At 42.8% G+C, this 12997-nt stretch overlaps 1 protein-coding gene across 50 annotated transcripts in view; it reads left to right on the top strand.

Moving 5' to 3' along the window:
• Positions 1–12997, top strand: part of Sorbs1 (sorbin and SH3 domain containing 1) — a 233493-nt gene that overhangs the window by 178464 nt on the left and 42032 nt on the right. For 29 of the 50 annotated variants that reach the window (XM_076834735.1, XM_076834730.1, XM_076834755.1 and 26 more), the window contains 3 exons: positions 1210–1275; positions 1841–1942; positions 5817–5866. In XM_076834735.1, the coding sequence (XP_076690850.1) occupies positions 1210–1275; positions 1841–1942; positions 5817–5866 (218 nt within the window). The remainder of the gene's footprint in view (positions 1–1209; positions 1276–1840; positions 1943–5816; positions 5867–12997) is intronic. The other 21 variants (XM_076834754.1, XM_076834739.1, XM_076834759.1 and 18 more) reach the window with 2 other exon arrangements.

Below are 12997 nucleotides of genomic sequence, written 5' to 3'. Positions count from 1 at the left end.
TGAATATCAGCTTTTCCTTCTCCTTTCTCCTCTAAACTTCTACAGAAATTGACATGATTTTCATCCACAACTCAAGGCCACATTTCTCAACACAAATCAGTTGGAATGTTTCCAAAGATTGTTTATAATGAAAGTTGCATAAAATTGTGGGAGCTCAGTAATGAGATGTTTCTCATCTCCTCAGAGGTCCTTGTCTAAGAGATTTCAAGTAGGCAAGAACAAGAAAGTCCATGGGGCAGAGGGAAGCCCCAGAGTTACAGGGAGGCTGAGGCAGGAGGAATAGAAGTTCAAAGCCAGCCTTAGCAACTTAATGAGACCCTGTCTCAAAAACAAACAAACAAACAAACAAAAAACAAAGAAAGAAAGAAAGAAAGAAAGGAAGAAAAATGGGCTGGGGATGTTGCTTTGGAACTTCTGACTATCCTGTGCTCCAGACCCTTCCATTGTTAAATCTATAACAACCACCCAGAAGATTTCCATCTTAGGGATGCAGCTTTTAATTCTAACATGAAGGGTTAAGTAGAAAACAAAAATAACCTTACCGGTCTACTGTTTAAATTCTAAGTTTAAACTCTGTTCTCTAAGGGGATGGAAGCTGTGTCTTTACTGACAATAGTATCTTTAAAGTCTAGTTAAACTATAAAAGGAGAATTAAAAACCACCACTATGAATTTGTCTAGTGTACCATTTCTGCCTGTTTTGTGTGTGGGTTTTATTGCTACAAACTACAGGAAGCACATATAGTTCAGTTTACCCTCCATTAGTCAAACATCTAGATTCACATATTTGTTAACATATAATGATTTTTTTTTTTTTTACAGTAGGGAAGAATGTTTCAAAAATGTATAATATCCATTGTTAGTTGGGAAAGAACAAAGGGGGATTTGAAAGTTTCTGATTTGGTTCATATTTGTGTTGATGCTTTTTTGGTTTTTCCCTTTCCTTTTTGTAAGTTTTCAATACTTATAAGGTAATGCTGATTTGCTCTAGAGACACAGTCGTTAGAAACACACTTCCTAGTTAGTGATTCCAGGTCCTCCCTGGGGCAGGCAGCCTCGAGTCCTCAGAGTCCCCAGCCCTTTGCTTTGAGTTGGCCTTTCTATGTTGGTACAGTTTTCCTAGTGTGCCCCTCCTTGTTTGAGCCAGCCTCCATGTTTGTCTTTATGTCTTTATGCTCATTTCTTCATTTCCTCCTCTGCTTCCCGTCAGCCTCCCAAAAAGATATGGGATTATACTCCTGGAGACTGCTCTATCCTTCCTAGAGAGGATAGAAAGGTAATTCCGCTGTGCCTCCTCCGTGGACTGTGTGTGTGCTCTCTAGCCTTGGTTAGTGTGAGTGTTGTGGGTTTGTTTTCTTTTCTTAAATCATTTTTTTTCTTTTTTTGTTTTGTTTAACTTGGTAACTCTTTTTTTTTTTAACTTGGTGATAAAACTATTTAACAAAGTCTTTAAGACATATACTAATGTTTAGAGGTTTTTTAAAAACAATTACTTATTCTTCTGACCTACGGTATGTGCCACAGTCACTTAGTCTGAAAAGATAGAAAGTAGGCTTTTTCTTAAAGGTAGGGTTTTTTTTTTTGTGGTATTGGTAGTTCTCGTTAGCAAGTAGAATAGACTTTTGAAGCTCTGATACTTCAGGATTTCTGTTGTACATGCCTAATATTGCATTCTCTGTTTTCATGTCTTTAATTTCTAATGAGCTCTTATGATTAACTCATGCCATCTGGGCCTTATTAAAGTATAACACTAAAAACTTCATTTTCAAACTTAACCTTCCATTCTGTCCCCTTTCGTCTAAACTAAAACATTCTTTCCCATCTTTTCTTTCTTGAACCAGACTAATCTAGAAAAAGATCTCAACCTCTGCCAAACAGAGTTAGAGGCAGATTTAGAAAAAATGGAGACGATAAATAGAACACCCAGTGCAGACCCGCCACAGGTATTTCCCGGTTTTTCTCATGCTGTCGGTTCCTTTTCAAACTCTGCTTTGTTTTCTTCTCTGTTCTATGGTTTCTGATGTAGTTGAGGTGACAGACGGTGATGCTGGTTATTTTAAGCTGCATGGCTTTCTGACTCCTGTTTGAGACCCCACCCCACTGCCAATTTTTGTTTGGATTCCTTTTGAGCTTGGCATCTCCCTTAAGGGGCATTTTTCAAATATGTGCAGAGTGGCTGGTGATTTAAACTTGCCCCCGCACCTCGCCACAGCCTTACCGTTCTTTTTCTTTGCTTTTTAGAGGGTGACCCCTTTAAGTTCCTTTCCTTTGCCTCTGTTAAACTTCTCTGAATTTTCAGGGAGTTATTTTTTTCAGGCAAGTTCCTTGTCTTTTTTTGTTGCCCTGGGAGATACCAACCTCAGAGGTCATTTTCAAAAACATAGCAGAAGTCATTTGAGTGCCTTTTCTGTTTAAGTCCCTGTCAAAGCTGTAGTATTTCTATTTTAAAGCTCATAAAGTTTCAATGAAAAAGTGCACTTCAGAAGTCAGACAGCCTAGCCATAAACAAGTATTGGAGACTGAACATGCATCAATATTTTTAAAGGAAGCTTTGTCAAAATGTCATTTATTAAAAGGTAGGGGAGAGAGCCAGGTGTGGTGGTGCATGCCTGTAAACCCAGTGACTTGGGAGACTGAGGCAGGAGGAACAGAAGTTCAAAGCCAGCCTTAGCAACTTAGTGAGAACCTGTCTAAAAAATTAAAAAAAAAAAAAAAAAAAGAAAGAAAGAAAGAAAAATGGCTGGGGATGTTGCTCAGTGGTTAGTACCCCTGTGTTCAATCTCTGGTCCCCAAAAGAAGTAAATAAATAAAAAAAAATAAAAGTAGGGGAAAGAGAGCCAGTTCAAGGTAAATGGGTTTCTGAGGACAAACCAAATTTATGCAGAACTGTCCCCAGGACTCCCTGGCAAAATTAAGGCAAGTCTTAGAGGAAAAGCTAACTTTAGAGAAAGTTAAAAGGAATATGGACACTGCCAAAGAGGCCAGAAAGGTCCCTGGACTATGGCAGATTCATGTTATATGGAAGCAGAACTAGGACAAACAGGGTTGGACTACCAACACAAGGGGTGTGAACAGTGATGTGGATGTTGGAAACTCAAACCAGAAAAAGGGTGGAGTAATCCAGGGATTATGGTAGTAACCACTGTGGGTTCAACCCCTGGTAAGAGCATCCAGTGTCCAAAGTCAGTGAGCTGCAGGGTAGGCAGGGCAGTTAGAGACACAGAAGGATGAGGAAGCAGCATAGCCAGGAGTTAGGCCCAGGCCCTCCCTTAAAACTTGAAAGAGATATAAGAAGTGAGTCACCATGCACACGATTGAGGCAGATGGGTGACTGAGAGTGGGGGAAGCTGGGCAAGGAAGAACCTGGTGTAGTTACTTTTGGGTTGAAACTTCCAGAGTGGGGTGCAGACCCTAGCAAGTTCTGGAATAAGAACTGTGGTGTCAGGTAAGTCCTGATGTGGGCTAGGATGCAGGATGGGAGGTCTGTGATAGGTTGGACAAGAATGAATCAGGAGGCACTTTTCAAAGTAGTCCAAAATAACGTGAGCTTCCGTAAGCCATGCAAGGATGGGAGGCAGCTAGAGAGCCCCTGATCTAACTGCTGCCTTCCTGAGGGCAGAGCGTGTTTCCAGCCCCCAGAACTTAAAGAAGTGTCTGGTGCCTCTGTGAATCATCTTTACACTGGTTCAGTTGACTAATGCCTGTTATTGGTGTGAATATGTGTGGGACATTGCTGGTGGAGTCCTACTCCGACACAAGAAGAGAGCCTTTGCCTTCAGGAACTTGACAGTTCAGTTACGTTCGTAAGTAAAAGACAGTGGTGTCTGCTAAGAGTTAAATGAACGGCATGGGCTCTGAGGGCCATTAGAGAGAAGTCTTATGGGAAATCGAGGAAGACTTCTCAGAGGAGTTAGCCAAGATCCGGAAGGGTGAGTGGAACTTAAGCACATGGCAAATAGAGGATGTCCATTAGAAGCACTGGGAAAGCTTTGGAAAGATCACAGAAGCACAATAATTAAGGGATAGGACAAGATCTTTTGGAATGAGAATTTTAGGGTAAAAATAGTAAGAAGTAGGTTTGGGAAAGAGTCTTGACCCTGGATTGTAGAGGTGCGGAGGATATGGCTAAGGAGATGAGGGGTTTTGCCCTCCAATCAGTGATGTACTTCTGGAAGTATTTTAGGGAGACTAATGGCATTGCTCTAGAGAGGATGAATTGAGGGAGAGGACACTGGAGTCTCAGAGGTGAGTAAGTTGTGGCCGTAGTCCAGGCGGGCAGTGATGAGAGTCCTTAGAGTGGTGGCACCAACACAGAGGGCTGGGAGATGGGAGAGAGATCACCCAGGAAATTGCAGTGGGACATTTTACCTAATTGGTGTGAGGGACAAAGAACTAGGAGAAGAGAGAGAGACAGACACCTGTAAAGGAAGTACGAGAATGACCCAAGTGCTTCAGAGAGTCCCAAAACATGGACTCCCAGGAGAGGTCAGTGGAACTGATAACTAAGAAATTAGTCAAGACTTTGAAGGGCGCTGGCTGAGTAGTTGGTGGGAGTTAGATATTTGACAACGATGAGGGAATCCGGCGGAAGTGCAGCACTGATTGAGAAGATGTGATCATAGAAGGGAGGAAGGGAGTGGGATGTTCCCTGAGGATGTCACAGCGATGGAGACCAGGGCAAGGTCTTCCAAGGTGGAAGAGCAGAATGGAACAGATGCCGAGAGGTAGGAGATTCAAGATGGAGAGAGGAAGGTCAGTGAGGCCAGGGTAGCCAGAGGGCTGGAGGATGAATGTGGAGGTAAGAGTTGGTGCTTTCTCTGAAGAATGATGCCCTCATCCTGGACAGAGCTGCCCTCAAAGATGAAAGGTGGGTGTTTTGGCAGGCAGGAGGGTGGGGAGTGAACCTCCAAGAAGGCCTCCTACTCTGTACTGTCTCCTTTCCCTCTTCCACAGTCTCTCCCTTTTCTTTCTCTTTCTCTCCTGTCCCTAAATGTCTCTTCTCCAGATAGCTTGTTTTCTTTAAAATGGTTATTATTAGAAATAGGAGTATTATTTTTTACATTGATTTATTGGAAAATAAATATATTGAGCCCTTCACATTTTTCTCTCCAAGACAACAAAAGAGACCCTAACCTACACACTTATGTTGCTTTCTCTCTGCATGTGGCTCTTGGTGATTTTCTTCTTTTGTGTGGTGGCCTAGAGTTTCATAAAGCATTCCCTGAAATGGTCATTAGTAGGTTTTTGTGAAATTACGTTTCTCCCCATTTCCACACTTTTCAATCTGCAGCCATAAACAAATTATCTGAATACAGTGTGGTCTTTCAAAATGCATTTTTTTGTGTGTGCATTCTGTATCTAAAGTGTTGCATTACCCTCTCTCTGGATGTGGTACCTTGGGTGCATGAAGGGATCTGCAGAGAGCACAGCAGGGGAGTCTGAGGGCTGGGGAAACGCTGGTGAAGGGTGTGCTGTTGCATATTGGCCCAGAGGAGGACCATTGCCTGGTGGACCTGCAACTGAAGACAATTATGTCAGGAGGCCATCTCCTGACTCACCCAGAGAGCTGTGGCTGTATCAACTGGAAGGAAAAGTCCAGAGCATGGAGAACCCCTGTGCCCTGAAAGCTTCCTCTCCAAGAAGAGCACCACCCTTCACCAGCACCAGAAACCTTTGCGTCCAGGCCCCTTGGCTCCTAGAGATTTTTGTCTAAATGAGGAAAGGAAAATGGCTTCTCTCTTTTTCCCTTAGCTTGAAATCTCTTGAGTCAAAATAAATCATCTACAGGTTCTTCTTCTATTTTTTTTGCATTTGCAGAGCTCAGCAGTCAGCCCCTCTCTGGACATCTCCCCAGAGCCTCCTGGATAGTAAGTAGTCACTCCTCGTGTTTTGGACCCAGTGTGTTATATTTGTGTCCATCTAATGGCTTCAAATGATGTACAGTTTGGTGGCCAGTAGAGATCTAATTGTAGCGTTCAAGTTATTCTTTTGTTTTCTCCTTCTCTTCCTAATTAATTTCGTGATGACTCATACTACCTTTAATAAGCTTTTCTTCATGTTGCAGTCTTAACCTATAGAATGTGAAGTTGTTTGTCTTTGTTTAGAATCCGTTCTCCTTTATAAATTCTTGGGAAGGGGTATGTGGCTGCAAGGGAGTGATCCTGGTGGCATAGCTCGTGAGGTTGGGTCCTCAGTCTAGATCTTCCATGAGGAACTTGGAGCCAGGAGGGGGCCAACTTAAACTTGAGTCTCACATTATGTGGGACCCCCCCAGTAGATTCTTAGAACTCTGCATCCTCTACTCAGTTCTTCACGGGGTAACCATCAGTCTCCTGTCCATCTCCCCCAAACCATTATGAGTCCTCTACCAGATTGTCCTCTTCTGACCTCAGTTATGAAGTTATCAGTCCAGCTGAGGGTTTTTAGTGCTTTTACCCCCTCTCCATTAGATAGATGGTAAATGGCAAACATTCTAGATTGTTAATAGCTACTAACTGAGCCTCCTATGTCCAATCTCATGATAGTACCTTGTGTGGCCCTTGTTTCTGCTGCCATATACCTGAATTATATTTTATAAATATAAGAGTTAATGATGCATAAGGGCCTTAAGGACAAGGCCCTCCATCTCCATTGGTGCCTGACATACCCAATAAATTGGGGAAAGGAACTGGTTCTAGTAGGAGCATTTCCTTGTCTTTACACCATTATATCTGCAGACTGTTCTTTGGAATATGATAAGAAGGAACAGCACAGCACAACTGTTACCTGTTCCATTTGGGTTGGTAAAGCCACAATGAGCAAAATTGCTGTTTATAGACTTTTTTAAAATAAGTATTATAGTCATTTGAGTGTGTCCTGCCTACCATGCCAATGCAGGTACTAGGCAAGAGGAGTTTCATTTGAAAGTTGGCTGGGACTTGGGTATTTCAGTGGGAAGATGGAAAAACTTTAATCCTTTTAGAATAGTGCTCAAAAGCTCTAACAAGAATAACTTGGATCCATTATGTTAATTTTTCTTCTATAAATATGTGTGCTTCACGATTAATATATCCCAGAGTATAAGAAAAAATTGAGAAGGTATATTAAGACAGCAGCTGGAAGGAAAATTACTTGCCTTCGTGGAGAGTTCCCACCTTGGCTTCAGAAGGCAGGGTATACTCTCTTGTACCCACTGTGGGGTAGTGACCAAACTACCAGTATGACACAGAAGTGTCCGGGCTGAGACATGGCATTGGGACCGCCTCCCCTTTCTCCCTCTGCTCTAGGTTCTGAGGCTTAATTTGTTGAAGAACTTCCAACGAAGCTCTGCCTTCAGCTGTAAGGATGACAATTCACAGGTCCCCTAGATCCCAGGAGATGTGCTTCCAGAGGTGAAGGCCACCAGATGACCTTTGGTGACCTGAGGGTAAAGGGCTTCCTCTAGGCCACAGCTCTCCACAGATTCTCCTAGGACCCCCAAGGCTGCCCCTCTGTTACTAGCTTGTCACTTTGGCCTTGCTGACTGCACAGCGCCTGATTGGAATCTTCAACCAGGCCTCTCCCTGCCCTCACGGGTTCAGGCTTGCCCAGTGTTAACCCTGCTGCCTGGTCTCCCCTTCTGCCTCTTCACCCCTATCTCTCTCAAGGGCACAAGGAAGAGAAGGCTGCTTCTGAGCTCAGTGATCAGATGAGTAGATTCCTTAACTCTTCTGGGATAAGGCTCTAGGCTATATTCCTATTAATAGGAATGAAGATGTTGTCCTAAGTTAGTCAACATTTTGTTGCTGTGACCAAAATACCTAATGAGAATAACTTAGAGGAGGAAAAGTTTATTTTGGGTTCTTGGTTTTAAAGGTTCAGTCCAAGGTCAATCAACTCCTTTGTCGTGGGCCTGAGGCAATGAGGCAGGACATCATGGTGGAGGGTCATGGAGGAGGAAACCTCAGTTTATGGCAGCCTGGAAGCAGAAAGAGGGAAGGAAAAGACACCCCCAGCCCCAGTGCCCCACCTGCCTATAGTTAGTACCCAGTTTATTTACCAATCCACCAAGTGGATTAATCCACTGATGAGGTTTTATAGCCCCATGATCTAATCATTGACTAAAAGTCCCTCCTCTGAACCTTCCTGTATTGAGGACCATGCTTTTCAAAGCGTGAGGTTTTCAGAGGACAATAAAGGTCCCAACGATAACAGGTCCTTTAATAGTTTGGGGAAACACACATGCACACACACACACACACACACACACACATGTTTGCAAATGAGAAGGCAAATGAATGAAGTAGACAATAATCATTAAAAGTGTTTAGAAGGAAAAGTAGCTACCACAGGCTGCCAGAGTGAGGAACACCCGTCTTAAACTAAAAATATATATATATATAAATTAACACTTATTGAACATTTACCATGTACCAGGCCTTATGCTTAACATTTTATCTACCTTACCTTGTTTATTCCTCTCAACATTCCAGGATCAAAATCCCCATTGCATAGGTGAGGAAATGGCATGTTGAGGTAGTGTAATGCCCACAGTTCCTCAGCGGGAACAAGGAGCACTCTATCCATAGTAGGAACAGTGAAGTTCTGGGATAGGGAACCCGTGTCAGCAGTAAAGTCTCACCTGCATCATTACTGACTCCAGTTTGGAAATAAACTAGCAGAAGACATAGCAAGGTTCTTTGTTTTTTGAGCCGTCACATAATTTAAGCAACTCTGTGTAGGACTGAAGGGGACTATTACAGTTTTTAACAGAGCAAATTGTTTTCAGGCATTCTGAGCATCCATAAAGATATTTGATGTGTTAATTTATCAACTTATTTTGAATAATTGAAATAGGTTTCTAAAGACCTCTGTTTTCCAGCTATAGTCAGCTCTTGTGAAATACTTGACAGTAATAGATAGTTTCTTCCTCATTCTTCTACTGTTTGAGGAATTTTCAGTATCAGGCTTGCTTTTCTCCTGGTTTCTTTAAATGCATAAGATTTTTTCTTTTTTTCTTTTCCCCTCTGTCTTTTGTTTGGGGCTTGAACCCCATAGCGTTTGTCACTCTATCCTGTCCTTTTTATTTATTTATTTTTTATTTTGAAACAGGGCTTTGCTAAGTTACTGAGGCAGGTCTCAAACTTTCTGTCCTCCTGAAGCTCCAGAGTCACAGGTATTATAGGCATGTGCCACAGCACCCAGCACACTTTTCCATATTTGTTATTGGTGAGAACCAGCCTGACACAAAGAGAAGTGTGCAATAAATGCTTGCTGGATAGATGGACAGGTCTGCAAATCTCAACCCAAATCCAGCTTGATTGGCACTGAGGCAACTTGCACACTGATTCTGTTCCCTTTTTCTGGATGGCTAGGGATGATGTACTCAAACTTTATCTAACCCAAGGAATGAAGAACGCAATTCCAGATGGCTCAGGTTCCCAGCTTTGTGGCAATTGAGGAAGTGATGCTTTTGAAACTTACTTTTGTGTCTTGGACAGACTACAGTTTAGAATTTTGTTAATTAGAATTGATTATATATCACATGGTATGAAAGGAAGAGAAGAAGAAAATCAGCCATAGTCCTGATCCTGATATAATGACCAGTCCTAGCCCTAAAAAAATATTCTTATGGTTACCATCACAGTAATGTCTGATTTTTCTTTCATTTATCTAGCATTGTCAGATGTATCAATTAGTGGGAACTACTCATTTTCATCATTGCTTGATATTTCAGTATTGATTAGCCCTGATGTCTTCTTTGCCTAACCAAGAGAGCTTTACTCTATTTGGCCAGATGGTGGCACTCAAGAACAAGTCACTGTTTCCTAGATATACAGGATACCAGAGTCCCCTTAATCTGACTTAAGAAGAGACATAACCTGAAGAACTATATGATGTATTAGAGATTCCCCTGGTACCTGAAAGTATATCAGAAATCCGTGTGCATGTAGGCATTTACTTTCAGAATCACTTATTCCACCAGTGCACACTAGGTACCAGCATGCAAAGACTAATAAAATAAATTGCTTCTGAGGGGTTCAGGTGTAACATGGGAAACAGACTGTGAAGTCAGTGTGATAGATAGATGCAATGATGAGACCCAAGAAGAAATGAGCACCCCTTGTTTTGTGGAGGAGGAAAGGTCAAGAAAATGTGACATTATATTATAAATATAAAAATAATTGTGTCATGCATTACAAAAGGCTATAACTTGAAACTTGGAGTGGATTGTCTAGATACCCCTCTCCCCTATAGTTAACCACAGTTACTTTTTGTTTTTTCCTTCCTGAAATCACCAAATTATTTTGAACAGTGAATGTGAGCTCCTACTGAATGTCCTCTACCTAGGAGAGTGATGGAAACAGAGGATGTGCTCAGTAAATATTTGTTGAATGGATCAATAAGTAGTGTGACAGCAGGAAATATTTTCTAGAAATATCACTAGCAGTGATATGCAGAGATGATTGGAGGGAGTCAGGCTGGAGTGGTGATGGTGTGTGTGTCGCAGGGTTATAGGTGAGGGATGGTGAGATGCTAACCAGGAGGTAGAGTGAGGAGATTACTGTTGGCTGTGTCAAGAACCCAGAGAAAGCAGGGCCTGGTTATTGATTAGATTTGTGTGGCAAAGGGAGGGAGAAGGGAATTGATTCGTGTGGTTTTCTGGCTTAGTTAATGGGAAGTGGCAGAACAGAGCTGGATTTGGCTTGGGATGTGTCAGTCTTAAGATTCCTGGGAAAATCCGGTGGCGGTGTCTAGAAAGCAGTTGAATATGTGTCTGTTTCCAAAAGAAAGGTCTGTATAGATAACAGATTTACAGGCGAGGTCTTGGGCAATCTCCCCATACCTGTTAGTGTTGCAGATGAATGACATCAAAAGCCGAGAGAAACAGCCTGCTTTCAAGTTTCTAGACAACAGGAGCTTGGCTTAGCTGCTCCACCTTCCTTGTTGGAGTCAGACTGGAATCTGGCCTTCCAAGACCTGGGCCACTGCCTCCAGAGCCTGCCTATTAGCACAGTTGGAAAAGTTGGCCTAGGATAATCACTTTATTCTTGCAGTAGCTGTGTTTTTGCTGAATCCTCTTGAAACCCAGCAGCCAGTTCCGCATGTTAGCCAGAGGCTGAATTCTCTGCCTGTCTCCTCTTGGCTTGCAGTGTCTGAACCCAGATCTGGCTCAACTTGAGCTGCTGAGAGCTGAACTTCTCAACCTCTTTTTATTTGTTTGTTTGTTTTTGTTTTTTAGACTTAACAACAGTAACTGCTAATCCTTATTGTACCTTTGAGTCCAATCAAGCTTTGAGTCCCAGGTTGCTTCTCTCATCTTCTCTGATCTACCTAGATATAATGAGGACCCAGCAACTCTGTGACTTGGGCAAATGCCTTCACCACTCTGGTCCTCACTTGAGCTGATGGAGATGATACACTTAAAAACATTGTTCCAGAGCTCTTATAGACAGTTTTCTAAATAAGCCTGCCTTAGTTGCAAAATGCTACACATCTGGAAAAAGTATTGTTTTGTCAGCTTTGATATCAGAAAGAAAACAATTGGCTGTAAGCAACTCCATTCTGAGAGGTTTCCTGAGTGCTGGTTTGTGGTTCTGTGGGAAGCAGGAAGAAATGGTGATATGGGGTGGAATGCAGCCAGAGAGTGGGCTGGGCCGGGGTGAGTTCTGATGTCTGGTAAGGTAGGGAGAGGTGTAAGATTCAACAGTCGGCTGTGGCTGAGTCATGACAGAATGAAGTTAACAGGAGGTCAGGAAGGTGGTTTGGAAGTTCTGACCAAGGCTGAGGTGATTCAAAAGACCGCAGGGGCAGTAGGACAGAAGCTGCTATCAAAGTCAGTCTTCAGTGGTGAAGGATGTATAAAAGGCTTTAGGCTGTGTCCTCTCACAAAATATACCTCAGATACCACATCTATTGGTTGGCAGGGGTAAAGGACAGCTACACTTGAATCATTTTGTAGCTGAGGTTATTCATAAAAGGGGAAACAGTGTCAAACCAAAGGACAAAATCAGAAAATACAACAGAAAATAAGGGAGTGGGCTGGAAATAGAAAATTTAGAAAAGGGTCAGGTTCAGTTTTAACTAGGTAAATTCAAAGTTAAGTCTAGTTTAACTGGCCTTGCATTTTTAGAAATTAGAATATAGTGCCACTGCCACCTTGCAGGTCACCTTCAGTGTTCCTCAGCACTCTAGCAGGAATTGAGGTTCTTCTCAGAACCTTGGGGTGGAGGATGGACATCTGTGAGCTTCCCCTGCAGACAGAATCAGGTAGGCCAGAGGCTGCAAGGCTGCAAGGCTGCAAGGCTGGCAGCCCCTTGGCCCCAGACCTGGTCCCTGAGCCTGGGAAAATGTGCCTTTTTCTGTAGGAGTGCTGCCTGTAGGCAGGGTGAGAAGCACCACTAAGGACAACCAGCCTGAGCCTGGCTTGTCCTAATTCCCTGCAGCACAACTCTTTTCTCTATGGTGATGGTTTCAGGTCGCTGATGTCAGGAGACATTATCCCTAAAGTCAATTTAATACCATTCTTATACTTGGAAAAGAATTTCTCAATTCATAATTTCATACATCAGGACGTATCCTTAATCAGATCACATATGCCAGTTTTAGTTTCAGAAAATGTGAAATTTTATTCATTCAACAAATATTTATTGAGTCTACTCATGGAATCTATAGACCAGATTGGCTCCTGCAAATAAGGACACAGTCCGGGAAAGAGCCTGGTCCCATCCTGTCCCTCTCCAAGGTTTCTCCCAGTGAGATGCTCTGTAGACTTACTGCATTTGCATGTTTTCAGCCCTGAGAGTCAATTTCCTTTTCTCTTAGAATATCTGTAATCTTCTATCGTGGCTGAAGAGAAGGAGAAAGCATTTAATCCTTCACCCAGGCCAGGGAGAATGAGGAGGGACCTGGGGGAGCCCTGATGCCTGACCCACTTGGTGTTCCCTTGAAATTGGGTTTGAGCAGCTCTTAACCAGTGTGGGCAGGAGGGAAGGTAGAGGCAGCAGTTGGGAGGGACATTTTCAGTGCTGGAAGCACTG

The sequence above is a fragment of the Callospermophilus lateralis genome, chromosome 15, assembly GCF_048772815.1.
Source record: "Callospermophilus lateralis isolate mCalLat2 chromosome 15, mCalLat2.hap1, whole genome shotgun sequence".
Taxonomy (NCBI): Eukaryota; Metazoa; Chordata; class Mammalia; order Rodentia; family Sciuridae; genus Callospermophilus; species Callospermophilus lateralis.
Note: the sequence above shows the minus strand (reverse complement) of the source record. Positions and strands in the feature narration are given on the sequence as shown.